The 16,753-nt window shown below is 39.6% G+C and overlaps 1 protein-coding gene across 1 annotated transcript in view; it reads left to right on the top strand.

Annotated features, from left to right (window-relative positions):
• Positions 1–16,753, top strand: part of LOC125878561 (uncharacterized) — a 37,365-nt gene that overhangs the window by 14,162 nt on the left and 6,450 nt on the right. Inside the window, exons 8-14 of the mRNA XM_049559833.1 lie at positions 2,354–2,404; positions 3,946–4,060; positions 8,286–8,319; positions 9,064–9,150; positions 10,147–10,810; positions 10,889–11,056; positions 14,877–15,007. Coding sequence (XP_049415790.1) covers positions 2,354–2,404; positions 3,946–4,060; positions 8,286–8,319; positions 9,064–9,150; positions 10,147–10,810; positions 10,889–11,056; positions 14,877–15,007 — 1,250 coding nt within the window. The remainder of the gene's footprint in view (positions 1–2,353; positions 2,405–3,945; positions 4,061–8,285; positions 8,320–9,063; positions 9,151–10,146; positions 10,811–10,888; positions 11,057–14,876; positions 15,008–16,753) is intronic.

Below are 16,753 nucleotides of genomic sequence, written 5' to 3' on the forward strand. Positions count from 1 at the left end.
TAAATAAACAGTAATGTTTATTAGGCTTGGGCAGGATCACAGTGTCACTGTTTACTGGGATATTTAGAAATCCTGAAGGTACGATTTTAAATCATGTCAAAAATCTAGACACTCATCTTTCTATTAAACTGATACGGAGATGCTGTATTGAGGCGATGTATTGTAATGCACAGCATGCGCCAAAGATGGAAGTGGTGGGATAAAGTTACAGGACTAGTAAACAGATGTAAAGCTTCTGTCCCTGTTTGAGACTATAACCACATAGTGGTATGAGTGACATGATTTTATTCAACACATCATCTCCGTTCAGGCCACTGAGGTGTCGGTATCCACAGCGGTAGTCTCGCCACCAGACAATCAGAGATCTCCGCCTTCTGATAGTCTGGGGACACTCCTTTCTAAAGTGTGTTTAACACACCAGAGAAAACGGCCGGCAACAAAGCAACGCCTCTTGCATTTTTTAAAAGGACACACCCTCTCGGAAATGTGCGCTCCCCCTTTTCTCGTCCGCAAGGACACAAACACACAGAGAGCTTGAAAATGGATGCCGAGAGATTTAACTCCGTTTTATCAAACGTGTGCTCAGTCCACAAGATTGTGGAAATGAAGGACTTACAGCGAATTTGTTTAAAACTTTTAACGCAGTGGGACTATGTTTACGAGCACAAGAGTTCAGCGAGCACTGAAGGACCGCCCTGCAGATTTACTATTGGTTCTGCAACGTAGGGAGTTTTTTTAAACTCTGAAATTGTATCCGCCCATCTAAACACAAAATCAGGGAGACAGTCATCAGTCTTTAGTTAAGCAAAGCATCTAAAGACTGACTTGTGAGTCTACCACAGCGGCAACAAGTGTCAGAGCACTTGTTTCCTGTCTGTTAATTATTAATTAAGGTATTTAAGCCCAGTGAGCCTTGTCTAAGCAGCTAACTGCATGTTAGAGACACAGCATTGTAGGCCAGAGAATTTGACACACAGCTACAATAATTCTATCACCAGTAGCTCAGCTTTTTTTTTTAACTTATTTTTGTACACAAATACTGTCATATATTCCGTATACTGCAGTGAAATATCAGGGAGGTGTGAAGGTATGGAAGGAGATACCGTCCACAGACTTGTGTGTGTTTTCTTGGACGCACTGAGCTTTAATTACCACGTCACTTCCTGATAGCCTTCTTGCAGGTTGGGGACGTGTCACCACGGCAGTTGGTGCCAACCTCAGCTCCACAGACACCTGTGATACCTGATAGCGAGGGGTGTAAATCACCAGTTTCATCACAATACGATATTTGCTGATATTACAAAATCTGCCACGATATGATTTTGATTCGATACGATTCATGGGGTCTGCGATCGATATGAGATGAGTCTGTTACAGAAGAAGCTGCCGCCACTTTATTTGTTACTTTTGGCCATAAAAGATAAAAACAACACATAAATAATAAGTGCAGTAAATTTTACTTTAAACTGACTCTATAACACATAAACAGCACAAAAATCCAGGATGGTGACGACCAAAATGCCGAACTCAAGGCTTCAAAACAGGAGTCAACAAACCAGTGAGTGACGTCACGGTGGCTACACCCATCCTGTCATACAGTCCAGACATAGGGTCCAGATTTCTGCTCATATTCAGCATCATACTTATGTTCGGCCATGTCATCGAGCTAGACTGCTCTCTGCTAAATAGCTGTCTGTTATTTACTCACTCTACAGCAGGAAACGCCACTTCAAAATAAAAGATCTGTGCTGGAAAGTCACTGTACTTCAAAATAAAGGGTGTTTTTTTACAAACTTGACACGTTCACGAGTCACTTGCGGTCCATTCAGCTGCATTTGCGCGCCACCAGTTGGGAACCACTGGTCTATGGGTTTCAGATATATTAGAAAATCTCACATCCTGTTTCCTGGGCATGTTACTATGGAATTTTGGAAGCAGGTTTTCAGGACCGAGCTACACCCTCACCAACCACACGGATACTTGCAGTGCAGCACCATCACACTGTCGCAGCGCACTGGCCTGTTATCGTCTCTTCAGTCTGACTGTGCTTCACTTTATTTACATGTTATGAGAGCGCTGTGGAAACATGTTGGTCAGTGACTGATTGTGTGTCTGGAATATTGTACCCAGTGTTTCTGTTGCAAAAATGTGTCTCATTTCCCCGTCTCATAACTTCCTCTGTTTGCACTTCCTGTTCCTGCTGTACTTCCCCTCCACCCTGAAATTCCTTCCCTGTTCCATCCAGATTTTACAGGATCATTGCACCTGATTTTAATACTTGTCAAAGGTTTGTCCTGCATTTCACTCTGTAACACATCAGCAGAAATTTAACACAGACTCTCTCTTCTTACAGGAGGTTGATCGCATCAACAGGATCCTTCAGGAGTACCAGAGGAAGAAAAATGTGAGCCTATTGTCCTGTTGATGTTTTGTTTACACTCTATAGCAGAGGCTCTTTCTGACGACGTTTAGTTTTTAATTTCCCTTCTTTGTCTGTGGCTCTCAGCTCTAAGCCCATTGGCTCCTACTATAGTTTCGTTCTCAAAAGAAAGCCCAGGAGTTTCCTACAACAGCTGGTCGCTGTAGTTTTTAGGAAGAGGAGGAACTAGTGACTTTGTTGGGGACTATTTTCAGCGGCGGATTAATCCACATTTGGTGCTCTCGTGAATGTTTGTGTCAGCAGGATGGTGTGTGTGGGATTGACTCAAAATGGCCTCCAGTGACACAGTGTGGCTCACTAATGCGTTCTCATGCTCCTGCGCCGGCGACAGCTGTGGCCAGAGGCATTTTGTTTTCAGGTTATCCGTCCTTCCCGTTCCCAAAATATCTCAACAATGCTTTGAGAGAATTTTTTCAAATTTGGCACAAATGTCCACTTGGACTGGACAATGAACTGATTGGATTGTGGTGGTCAAAGGTCAAGGTTGAAGTGACCTCAGCTGTCAAATTCTTGTGAACTTAGTTCTTCAATAATACTTTGAGGGAATTTCTTTAAATTTGGCACAGACATCCACCTGGACTGAAGAATTAACTGACATGAATTTTGTATTCGAAGGTCGAAGGTCAAGGTCAGTGTGACCTCAGAAAATATGTTTTTGACTCAGGAATTCACACGCTAATTATGACAAAGCTTTGGCCTCCGGGCCGGCGCTGTCCATCTGTACGTCCATCCATCCGTATGTCCGTTCACTAAAGGGAAGTTCTTCAAATTCGGCACAAATGTCCACTTGGACTCAACGATGAACTGATTAGTTTTTCGTTGTAATGGGTCAACAGTCAAGGCCTGTGTGACCTGTGCGATCTGTCTCATTCTTGTGAATGTGATACCTCAAGAATACTTTGAGGTGATTTCTTCAAATTTGGCACAAACGTTCACTTGCACTTAATGATGAACTGATTAGATTTCGGTAGTCAAAGATCAAGGTCAAAATGACCTTGTATCTCATCTCATTCTTGTGGACACAATCTCTCAAGAACACCTTGAGGGGATTTCATTAAATTTGACACAAACGTCCACTTGAACTGCAAAATAAAGTGATTAGAGTTTTGTGGTCAAAGGTCAGTGTGACCTCACAAAACATGTTTTTGGCCATAACTCAGATTTCATACACTAATTCTGACAAAACTTGACACAAGTGTCTAACAGGATAAAATAATGAAGGTCAAAAGGTCAAAGGTCAGCTTGACTGTGACATCATCATGTTTTAACGTCATATCTCAGGAACAGAAGGGGAGACATTTGGTCAGATACTGAATTGGTGACTCTAATCTTGAAACTGTGCTGATTGTATAGATCTTCTGTGCTGGATACCTTTAGTAAAATAGTTGTCGTATAAGTAACTGCTCCTGAACAGCTCAAATAAAACAGTAAATAATAATAATTTACTGGTTTTGTCCGGAAAGAAAACATTAATGAAATTCCACTCTGTGTTTCTGCTTCACCAGGACCCGACTTTCCTGGAGAAGAAGGAGCGCTGTGAGTACCTGAAAAACAAACTGTCGCACATCAAACAGAAGATCCAAGAATACAATAAAGTGATGGAGTGGAACGACGGCTTCGGCTAAACCTCTGAGACGTCTTTGACCCTGGAACTAAACACTAACACAGGACTAAAGCTGCCGGCTGAGCAGTGCTGCTGGTGAACGTGACATTTAACTGGAGTCTTTTAAATCTGTTCAGCAGCTGTTGTTGTTGTGTATCAGCTGTGTTGTGTATCTGTGTTGTTTTAACGACAAGAACCAAAGTGGTAAAATGTTTTTCACTGCAGGAATAATTCCACAGTTTGGGAAATAACACTAATTTGCTTTGTGGTGGAGAGTGAGATGATAAAACTGATACTGCTCTCATGTTTGGGAGATGACTATAAAGCTACATCCAGGAGCTGGTTAGCTTAACTTAGCACAAGCACTAGAAGCGGGAGGGAAACAGCTAGCCTGACTCTGTCCGACGAAGACAAAGTCAGGCTACGAACACCACTACAGTTCAGTTATTTGCACATTATGTCTCATTCTTTCTTTGAAACAGAAATACTATGGCACATAACCTTTCATATAAAAGGGAATTTATGTTTTTATACTTTACACTTCCTGATGTTTCCAGTCCATATGCTAAGCTAACAGGCTTCTGCATTTAGCTTCATTTTATATTATAAAGAAGTGGTATCAATATTTATGGAAGCCCGTTTCTGCCACTGTGATTAAAAAATAAATCCTGTGAGTAATTACGATGAGAAACTTCCTCGAAACAATGACTCAGTATCTCTAATTAACAAGGAACGATACAAAGTCAGAATTTAATTTTAAAAAAGAAGCTGTGTCATTATTTTCATACTAAGTCATTTTGCGATAAATATGTCATTGTCAAAGTTTCTCTTTATTTTAAGATATTAACGTCATTATTTTGAGGAACTTTCTCGTTATTTTGAGACACCAAGTCATTATTTGTGATAGATTTTCTCATTATTCTCAGAAAGTTTCCCATTATTTCAAATTGTAAGTCATTATTTTGGGAAACTTTCTCATTATTATGACATACTAAGTCTATATTTTGAGAAACTTTCTCACTGTTTTAAATTGTAAGTCATTATTTTGGGAAACTTTCTCGTTATTTTGAGACACTAAGTCATTATTTGTGATAGATTTTCTCATCATTCTTAGAAAGTTTCCCATTATTTCAAATTGTAAGTCATTATTTTGGGAAATGTTCCCGTTATGATACCAGTATCAGAAACGCTTCTTATACTCCCTAAAATGCTGGATCAGTTATCAGCGAGTGGGCCAGTCTGAGCACCGCTCTGATACCATTTAATTTATCACTGAACTTAAAGTAGTGCACACACACATAAAATGGCAGTTGCCATTAAATTCTTTGCTGCTTTAAAACAGAAGCCTACACAGCAAGTTGCACTGTGCAGCCACCGGCAACTCATGTTTTTTTTTTTCGCAGTAGAATTTAATTGCTACTCGGTATTGGTTGTTAGACACGTACAGGTATCGGAACATTACTTTGAGAAAGTTTCTCATTATAATGACTTGCGGGATCTTTTTGTCATCACACTGGCACTTACAGGCCTCCGTACAACTTCCCATCTCACCCTCTGCCAGAAAGCAAATAAACGAACGACCCAAAAACATCAAACTATTCCTTTATAAATGGTCTTAATATGCAAAGAGCTATATATATATATTCTGTATACACTGTGTGACACTGTGATCGTAGCTGACGCTCGCCACTTCATCTCATGACACGACACTGGTTTACGTTATGAATGTTTGCATGATGTAATCAGTGGGAGATGGACGAAGCTTAGAAACGTAAAAATGAAAGATGCTGCATTATTTCTGTCAAAGTTTACCTCCGCTGTTTGTGCATCTGATCAGCCTTCTGCCAGACTTCCTGTTTGTCGGCCATCTGCGTAAATTTCACAAATGCAATCGACTGCTCGTGCGGACGAATCTTCATCTCGCTGGTTTAACGAACTGCTGTGACGATTGTTTGGATTGTTTTTAATTGCACACTGTGTCTTTTTAATATGTAACTGTCTCCATCTGGAATCATGCATGTCTTAATGTAGAGTTTAAATGTTGTAACACTGTTCTACCATTTCACACATTAAACTTTTTGTACTTTATCGTCACGTAAGTGCCGAAATATCTCCATTTTATCTTCTTTATACCACTATGCACATCAAGGGTGTAGCTTTCTGTCAACACTGGGGGACACGTATGAAATTTAAGCACCAAACACTTCATTTCCTGCAGTTGGAAATGTCTCATATTACATCAGAATAAAAGTACCTTTCATGGTTTTATTGATGGACAAATGCATGTTCTTAATACTGACAGTGACGTGTCCCCCCGAAATCTACACCCATGGCTAACGCTGGACCTCGTGATTGAAAGTAGATGACATCATAAGGTCTGTCTCTCATGTTATCATGAATATGTAAATATGTTGCTGTAAATGTCCGTATTTTTTCATAATCAGGGTAAACTGGTGCTTTCTGTTCCCTGAATAAAGATATACTTCTGTCTATATTCTTTTATAATCAGGACAAATTAGTGCTTTCTGTTCCCTGAGCACAGTTTCACTTTTGCACTGAAGGTCTGCGGTCTTCTTTTCTTTTATTCAGTTTATTCAGCAGACAGATAGTTTCTTTTACTGGAAAATGGAATAAAAATCACCAGGTTCTTTTTGTAAAATTCAGCAAAATAAGGTTAAAAAAACTGGGCACAAAGTTACTCATGGCTGGAACATTATTTAGTCTGATTAGTGTTCTGGCCTCACTTTAGTCCTGAGTGCTTGTAATCAGCATTTTTATGTTTTTTGCCAACATTTTTAGACCAAACCATGAATAGTTTCATCAAGAAAATAACTGTCTAATTAATTAGTAATGCTCTCCTAAAGTCAAAAATTGCGTAATTAATTACTAATAACATTTAACTTCTGTGACATTTGTAGCTGTGTTTGACATTAAGGTAACTGTGAAAGCCTTTTTACTTTTCACTTTATTTTTATCTCTTGAAGTATGGAGCGCAAAACTGACAAAATGTAGTACATTTAAAAATATGGGTTTTTTTTTACATGAAATATATTGTTGAATTATTGGATTTTTTTTTATTTAATATATTTGTTTCACACACAAATACAAACCAAAAGGGAATAAAAAAATGTAAATATAAATATATATATATATATTTATTTATTTATTTTATGAAAACCCAGAAGACAGAAATTGTAAAATACAAACAGAACTGTCTATAAATTTTACTAGAAATACTATAATTATGAGGCAAGGCAGCTTTATTTGTATAGAATATTTCATACGCAAGGGCAATTCAGAGAGCTTTATAGAGCAATAAAATATAAAACATAATAAAGGACACAGAAAAGAATAAACAGAATAAAAAGATATAAAGGGTAAAATTAATTGCTGAATGGTTTACAATAAAAGAAATCATTAAAAATGGCAAAAGTGCAGACAGGAGGTGCAAAGATAAAAAGATTATTTAAAAAATAATGATGAATAAATAATAACAATACTAACAATAAAATAAATTAAAGCTCAACACTTTCCCTGTAATCTACAATCAAGGAAAAAAAAAGAAAAAAAGGCTATTTTAAAATTAAATCAAATTAAGTTAAATTAAATGAAATTAAATTAGATTAAATTAAGTTAAATTAAATAAGAACAGAAATAGCTAGTATAAAGATGATTTAGATGATTAAAATAGGAAAGTAAAATCAGTGACGTTTTTATTTATTGTTTGTTTGTTTTGTCACTGCCAATAAAATCAGTCTTTATTTTGAAGTTGGCAGTTTTGTCAACTGATGAACTCATAAATATTTTTCTCCATCACATCTCCTTGGTTCCATATAATAACTTAATGACCAGTAATATAATTATTGTATAGTTACCTATTTGTGACGCGTCATCTTGGGACTCCATACTAATGTAATGATAAGTATATCTGAGATTTAAAAACATTATAATAATGTATAGATTATCAGTGGGATATTAAATGATTTAGTATTTAATGTTTATTTCTCTGCCTTGTGTTTCCACACTGATTCAGTGAAGCTGCTTTAACCTGTATAAATGACGTCATTACACACTGTTGTGTTACTGAAGCGTTAGGCGTTTCCATACAGACTCGACAGAGGACTTCCGGTGTTGTTCGGGAACGTGACACCTGTGCGGGGGGCGGGGCTAAGGTGACGGGGAGCGGCCCTCAGCTGGGTGTGGCCTCCTTTGTTTTTATCAGCTGCTGCAGTTTCAGTTGAGACACACACAGAGACACACACAGAGGGACAGACAGGTGAGTGTCTTCACTTCAGGTTGTTAACTCAGCTCCACAGCCTGCTTTGTATTTGTGCCTTTAAATCCTTGTTTACTTGTTTGTTACCTGTCGCGACAACAAACAGGTGTGTTGTTGGCTTTGAATCACTTACCTGCTCATCAGCATCTGTGTGTGTCGCCACAATACTGAGCTACATTGTGTTAAAGTGCGGAGTTATAGTGAGTTAAACCGCCACAGGTGTTTAATGTGCTGAATGTTGATTTATTTACATCAAACAGAAAGTTTTGTTGTTTAAAAAACAAAATATGAGGCGAGGAGACGTTTCAGTTTGAGCTGATTCAGCCGCGCCAAACCTCAGAGTGAAAATGGACGTTTAAAGACACACAGCGTGTTTAATGGTGGCAGTGTGAGTTTATAACAAAGCTGAAATGATACATTTATTTATTTATCGACAGAAGACTAATCGGCAACTGTTTTGATCATAGATTTATTGATTTAAGGGAGATTTTAATAAGAAATGCTCTCAGTTCCTGCTTCTTAAATGTGAGAAATTGCTGCTTTTTTGTTCTTGTGTCATTGTAGACTTTATTTTATTTATCTTTTACTTATTTAAGTTTTGGAGTGCTGATTTTGCAAAGCCCTGTGGTCTCACTGGAACAAATGGCCATGTTCACATTTATTTTCTTATTATAGCCCACAGAAAATCAGCATATTAATCTATAATGAAAATGATAATCATCATAATCAATGATGTGTTTGCAGATTGTTTTTGCAGCACCCAGTGGACCCAGCTGTCATGTCCTCCAGGCCCAACGGGAGTCCACCTCCCTACGAGTCAGATACTGGATAGTGAGTGTCTTTCAGTGATAATTCATGTTGTTAATTTGTTTTATTAATTTTAGATATTGCTGAGCTCAAAGTTATAACAGACTGTACATTAACCCCCTTCATTTTTATAGAGTTATTTATTTTATTTTGGTTTTGTTTTAAATGTTATAACACAAAAAATAGCACTGAATATATCTTACTTTGAAAACCATCATGAATTTTTGCTATTTCAAAAAACTTATTTTTGCAAGTTTTCATACTTTTTTTCCATAGAGGAAAATTTAGGTGTTTTAGATTTTCAGTAATTTATCTAGAAAAAAATTGTCTCGGAATATCTGAGTTTGAGCAACTTGAATTTTCTGCCTGTAACCAAGTAACAAGCAGGTTTGTGAAAATCACAATGTGTAAATAACTCAAACCTTTACACATTCAGACAAATGGTTTTCAAAATAAAATATTTCAGGGGTGATGTAATGCCTCAGGTATTCAGGTATTCTGTTGTTTACAAGATTGTTCATTTCCATGCTGCACTCCTGCTGATTTAAAGGCAATTTAAATCAAGGACAGTACATGTTTTATACTTCTCTAATCTCTCTGTGGTCCCAGGGAAAGTTTTCTATTGAATGGTCTTTAGGAGAGCGCCTGAACGAAAGATGAGGGGAAATGTTTGTTTGTTTGTTTAGACATCCATGAGCCAAGAATGGACATGAGACACTTGGATAATGCTGCACAGGAGTTTTCAGAAAGTCAGAATTTTTATAACTTTTAGTACCAGATCTGTGTGCTAGGTACCCCAACCTACGGTAAAGAACGTACCATCCACAACTTTCACTGTGGGAACCAGAAAAAACTTTGAACTGAACTGCTCGATGGAAACGGGCGTGTTTTTCGTGAGCTCATCTCTCTTAAACACCATTAAATAGAAAACTTCTTCTGGTTCCAAAGGGAGGTGAGGACTGTTTCTTTGATGCTTTTATGATATTTACACAGGTATGTTTTCTGTTCCTCTCTTCACAGTAACATTCCTCCCCAGCCGGCCTATTCCTACTACCCAGATGATGAGTTCCAGCATTTCTACCGCTGGACGTCCCCGCCAGGCATCCTCAAAATCATGGCCATCATCATCATCGTGATGTGCGTGGCCATATTCGCTTGTGTTGCCTCCACACTGGCTTGGGACAGTCAGGGCGCCCTTAGTGGCTTCGGGGGCATCGGGGGAGGTTATGGAGGAACCTATGGCGGTGGCTACGCTGGCGGCGGCTATGGTGGTCAGTACGGCAGCTTTGGCGGCGGTGCATATGGACCTGGAAACAGCTACGGCTACGGTGGAATCGGAGGGAACTACAATGACCCCCGAAAGGGCAAAGGGTTTATGATTGCTATGGCAGCCATCACCTTCATTGTCTGCTTGGTCATCTTCATCATCATCGTGTCTCATCAGAGCCTATCGGAGAGCAGGAGGTTCTACCTGGCAGTGATAATCATGTGCGCCATCCTCGCGCTGCTAATGCTGATAGCCGCCATAGTGTACTTGATGGCAGTGAACCCCATGGCTCAGTCGGCCGGGTCGGCGTACAGCGGTCAGATCGCAGGTCTGTGCGCTCAGTTCCAACAACCACAGCCTTCAGGAGTGTTCGTCAATCAGTACCTTTATCACTACTGCGTCGTGGAGCCTCAAGAGGTGAATACACATTTTCACTTCCTCATGTCGGTATCTGTTCTGGAGGATTTGTTATAACTTATAACTGTCTCCTCTCAGGCCATCGCGGTGGTGTTTGGCTTCCTGGTCGCCGCTGCTCTCATCATCATGCTCGTCTTTGCTCTGAAGACGCGCCAGAAAATTGGATACTTCGGGAAGAGCAACATCCTGTGGAAGAGGGTGAAGCTTGTCGAGGATGTGCAGCCACCTCAAGATGTAGAGGCGTGGGTGAGTAAATTATTCAGCCTGACTTGAGCTGAAACAAGAAGTCGTTCAATGGATGAGTCGAGCGACAGAAAAATAACCTGCAACTATTGTAATAACCGTTTTAGCCATATTTAAAGCAAACATCGTAAAACGTGATGAACATTCTCTGGTTCCAGATTCTGAAATGTGAGGATTTGCTGTTTTTATGCCTCCACACTCATGACAGTCGTGGTCAGAGGCATTATGTGTTTAGGATGTCCGTCTGGTCTTTTCTCGTGAACGATGTCTCAATAACGCCTTGAGGCAATTTCTTCAAATTTGGCACAAACGTGCACTCAGACTATAGAATGGACTGATTAGAATTCGGTGGTCAAAGGTCACTGAGACCTCATCCTCTTCAGTCTCTTCATTTCTTCAAATTTGGCACAAACGTCCACTTTGAGTCAAGGATAAACCGAGAAGATTTTGGAGTAAAAGGTCAAGGTCACTGTGACCTTGTTGGTCTCATTCTCATGAGTGCAATATCGCAAGAAAACCTTGAGGCAGTTTCTTCAAATTTGGCACAAACGTCCAGATTGAGTCAAGGATAAACTGAGAAGATTTTTGTAGTCAATGGTCAATGTCACTGTGACCTTGTCGGTCTCATTCTCATGAATGCAATATTGCAAGAAAACCTTGAGGCAGTTTCTTCAAATTTGGCACAAACGTCCACTCGGACTATAGAATGAACTGATTAGATTTTAGTGGTCAAAGGTCAGTGTGACCTCACAGATCATGTTTTTGGCTGACACTCAAATTCATATGCAAATTACGACAAAAGTTCACACAAATAACGAACAGGATAAAATGATGAAGTGATGTCATCTCGTATCCAAAATGTCAAAGGTCAGAACAGAATAAATGTTGTTTGGTAACATGTTTAGTAAGTTGTTGATGATGTCTAATGTTAATAACGCACGGTGCAAAGAGACACATTTATTTTCTGGGTGTTGTCTTACTTTGACCAGTCGACCAGCGCCCTGACTTCCATCTTGTCGGTCTTCTGGTTTCCCTTTTTGAAAGACGAATACAGACGAGCACCGTCTGCTGCTGTGGAGAGTCATTCCTTTCACAAAGGCGCAGAATGGACGTGCTAGCTGGCCGCTGGTTGTGGTGTTTGCGATGTGTTCAAGTGCAACTTTTTGGCCAAGACACAAGCGATGTAAGGCGACGCAATAGTCGGCCTTCTTCGCCGCTAGTTCCATGATGTGACCTTGGTCTGTGGGAAATTATAACGTCATATTTTCACTATTTTCTGGCATTTTATTGACAAATTGTTTCAAATGAATAATCAGCATATAATCAAGAGTCACAGCCCTAAACAGTTAATCAATAATAAAAATAGTTGCTAGTTAATTGATTCACCCATTGATAAACCGACTAATCCTTTAGGGTGTAAAGTGATTCTGGAGGTTGAATGGAAAGACGAGGTCACAGCTGATGTTTCAGATCTTCAGGTCTCAGGTGAAGCGTCTCTGATGAAGCAGCAGTTAAATGTGCACCAGCAGAAGTGGAACAACCAGTTTGGTGGCAGTCACCTGTTTATCAGCGGGGGAGGGGAAGTGTGGAGCACTTGGTTTCAAGGTGTGGCGGGCACACAGGTGACAGTTTCAGTCTTACAGCGATATGCTGAACTGGGACGCTCCACTGTAAAACACTCAGTATTTACATTTCACCGTGAATCATCTGTGAAGCTATTTTCAGTTGTGCAACAGCTCAACATCTCGACATGCTGTAGTGTAGCGATGAGTAGGTGACTCACTTTGTTAGTAATAGTTTGGAAGTCATGATGACATTTCAGCGCGGCAGAGTTCACTGCAGAGCGACGAGGAGGAAGAACAGGTTGGACCGGTGCTCCACAAATCACCAGTTAGCAGACACACAACACCAGTAACATGATACTGGGAAGCAGAGGCATTTATTTGACTGGAGCTTGTGGGAACGCGTCTGCAAAGTGCTGAGGCAGTGAGACTGTAGCGACCTGCAGCACATACATGTTGTTTTGGAGGTGCAGGAGGGTGTAGCTCTCACTGTGTCCCGTACATTCAGAGAACAAGTCCATGCAGGCGTCTCATACCAGAGCTGGTGCAGATCCAAAGTGTGTGTTGGAGACGCCGCCTGTCAGATATTCATGGGTTTGTTTGGGTGCAGCTTTGTCTTGTTTAAAGAAATCATACATTTCAGCTTTGCAAATAACAATTATTTTTATTCATGATTTACTGTTTCAGCTGTTAAATGTCAGACAGTAGCCTTTTGTAAGTTCCCAAGATGAAGAAAAGGAATTCCTGCACGCTGTCCTGTTACTTGCAGTAAACTTTATGAGATGAACAAGTTTTCAGTCGTGAGTGTTCAACCTGATGAAGGTCTGACGTTTATTGCAGGAAACAGGACAGAGTGCAGGAGTTCCCTTTTCTTCATCTATGGACAGTTTTCTCCTGCGCCGAGTTTTTAAAGTTGTGCGTGAGCCTCAGCGTTCTGGAAACTGATCCCCAAAGATATTCAGTTTATTATAATGTGTGACAAAGAAAAGCATCAAATCCTCACACTTCAGTCGCTGCATTTTATTGATCAAAGAGTATTTGATCATCAAAATAGTCTCACAGACGCTCTCGCAGAGGGAACAGAGTCCTCACTGCAGTCTGGGATGGGGGTGGGGTTGATAAGGGGAGAGGGTGATTATGGGTTAGAGCACTGGTTCCCAGCCTGGGGGCTCCGACCCCCACTATGTGTAGCCAAAGCTTTACAGGGAGGTCGTGAAGCCATCTTGATTTTAAGGGGTGTAAGAAAACTTGAAGCACTTCATTCATTTCTGTGAAGAAAACTAAATGAAATTGTTATTTTTAAATTTTAGATTATTTTTCAGACTTGACGCCTGAACATGAGCCACACTGACGTCAATAACAGCTTAATTATAACACGATCCATGATGATGAAGATACAGAAAAATAGAAGTGCATGGCAAACATTATTGTCAATAATTGAGACCCTCAAAATTGCAGAAATTGCTCATAGGTTATTAAGATGAGCTAAGCTCCCCCGAATTAGTGTTATTTAAAATATTATTATATTATATATATTATTATAATATAATGTTAGTAACACCATATTTTCTTATCTAATCTAATTTCGTTTCACATAAAAAAAACATCTGAAATTATTATTATTATGTATATTTTATGTATAACAATGATTGTTTTCCATTATTTATTCATTGCCTTTTTTTTGTTATTTATTTAATTTGTTATTTATTTATTATTTTATTAAAATTTTGTTTAAAAAAAAAGTTTGTTTATATGGAACAGAGGCATGGCAATACCATATTTTCGTATTTTGAAAATAATGTTTCACAACAGCAACAAAAAACCAACAACTTCTGAACGATTATTTTTTATATTATCATTATGTTTTTTGTTACAGAAATTATCGTTTTTCTTATTTATGTATGACTTTTTTATTTTATTTTATTTATTTATTTATTATTTATTAAGACCTTGCATCTTTTTACATTATGTTTGTTTTTGTGAAAAAGAAACATTCAATGTCATATTCTTTTTATCTTTGAAAATTATGTTTCATAACAAAAAATACTTCTAATAAAACGTATTTATTTTTTTTAAATTTTTATGATTAGAAAAAAAATTGTTTTCTCCTATTTATTATTTGTTATTTATTTATTTGCAGTATGCTCTCTCTGTGTCCTCTGACATGTTGTATATGAAAAAGAAGCATGGCAGTCCAGAGTTCCCATTTGTATTCTATGAGTGTATTTTGCTAATATTTGGAGGGTTTTTCTCTCCCACAGGTGAACAACGTGTCGGCCACCCCTGAACCGCTGCCGGTATCGGACTACCCCGAGAAGCTGAGAGGCTCCAGGAGTCACCTGGACGACGAAAGCACCAACTATGACAAACCTCCCTACGGCTACTCCCCGCAGTCAGTACACACTGTCGTCAACAACTACTGTCACATTTGTGTGTGTGTTGTATGTAGTGTACCCCAGTGCCCTGCAGATGGCAGCACAGAGAGAGACACACTCTGTGTCCTAATTCAACACCACACACACAGGTTTTTAGCCTTTATTTGACAGTAGAGAGAGACAAACACACGCAGCTGTGATCAAACTGGAGACGTGGTTACACAGAAAGTGTCTCACCACACAGACACAGACACGCCCAGGGTTTGTGTTTGTTTGCAGCATGTTTACTCTCACTGCAGACTTTAAACATCACTGAATATCCACAATTCTGAGTGTGCTGATGATGGGAACTGTCCCTGAATGCAACACAGAAAATTACATTTTCATATTTGCATGAACCTTTAATTTTCCCCTCATAAAATCTGAAATAACTGATGTTTTATGGCCACATGTTTTCCAGCAGAAACAAGTAGTGAGCAAACCTTAGACATGTTTCCCTCAATGTTTTTTTATGTGCATTTGAAGTATAGCGGTCGGAAAGCTGTATAGAAACGGCAGCATTTGTTAAAACTTCCTCAACTGCACCATAAAGTTTTTGCGCTTTAAAGTTGCTGAAAGAGTCCTGGGCTGCGTTGAGACCTGACAAAACACGGCTCGTCCCGATCCGAGTTCGGCAGTACTGAGCTATAGAGCCAGATCTGACCTTTGTTTGATGTCAGCTGTCACAAAGGTGTTTTTACTCGTGAAGCTTTTCTGCACAACAACTCAGAGGGCAGCAGCTCTGCTTCTGTCCTCCACTGCGCACCCCACCTGCAGCGAAACACCACACGCCATAAACAACAGCAAAACACAGTATGAGACAGTTCGTTTAAGTCAGTGGTTCCCAACTGGTGGGTCACGGTCCTGGGTCCAGTCTGAATGGACCCCAAGTGACTCACAAACATGTCAAGTTTGTAATTTCTAGCACAGAGCTTTTATTTTGAAGTGCTGCTTCCTGCTGTAGAGTGAACAACTAACAGACAGCTACTTGACAGAGACAGCAAACTAGCTCGATAGCAAAACAAACTGGAGGAAACTGTTCATGTGTGGTCCTCCTTTGTAAGACTGGCTTCCTGTGACATCATCCATCCACTGAGTGAGAGCATACGGGAGGGCCCGTCTGGTCCCGTTGGTCAGTGTTTACTTATTCAAGTAACACTGGCGGTCCCGGAGAGTGAGTGAGCTGACATGGTGCGTTGGTAAATTCAGTCTGACGCTCTACACTAAAATGAGAGCCCTGTTGGTGGAAGAAACGCAGCGTTATATTTCTACATGAATGAACCAACGGTTAAGTTGATCACACATTCACTCCGCTCGGCGTCTCCACAGACAGAGTGTCCAGAGTGCGCTCCCACACTCAGATCGTCTTCCTCCATCGTCTAAATCAAGCCAACAGAACTTATTGTTTTGCCTCCAGCTAAGCCCCGCCCACTAAAAACATCACACTGTTTACTCACAGTAAAAGGGTCTGTACTGCTAACTTGTAGCTGTGTTTTATTTGCTTCAAACCAGCTGAAGAAAGCACACCTAACTCTTATTCCTTTTGTGTGCTATTTCAAAAGTTTGCTTAAAAGTTGCTCAACACTTAAATCAAAACACGCTGATGTGGTTAACGTGTTAGCAAACAGTTGCATATTCCCACATCATGTAGTTAAAGAACAACATGATGATTCAGCAGGAGTCTTTGTGTTTGTGTCGCCTGATGAACCTTAGTCCTATAGTCT

Source organism: Epinephelus fuscoguttatus, linkage group LG18 (assembly GCF_011397635.1).
Source record: "Epinephelus fuscoguttatus linkage group LG18, E.fuscoguttatus.final_Chr_v1".
Lineage (NCBI taxonomy): Eukaryota > Metazoa > Chordata > Actinopteri > Perciformes > Serranidae > Epinephelus > Epinephelus fuscoguttatus.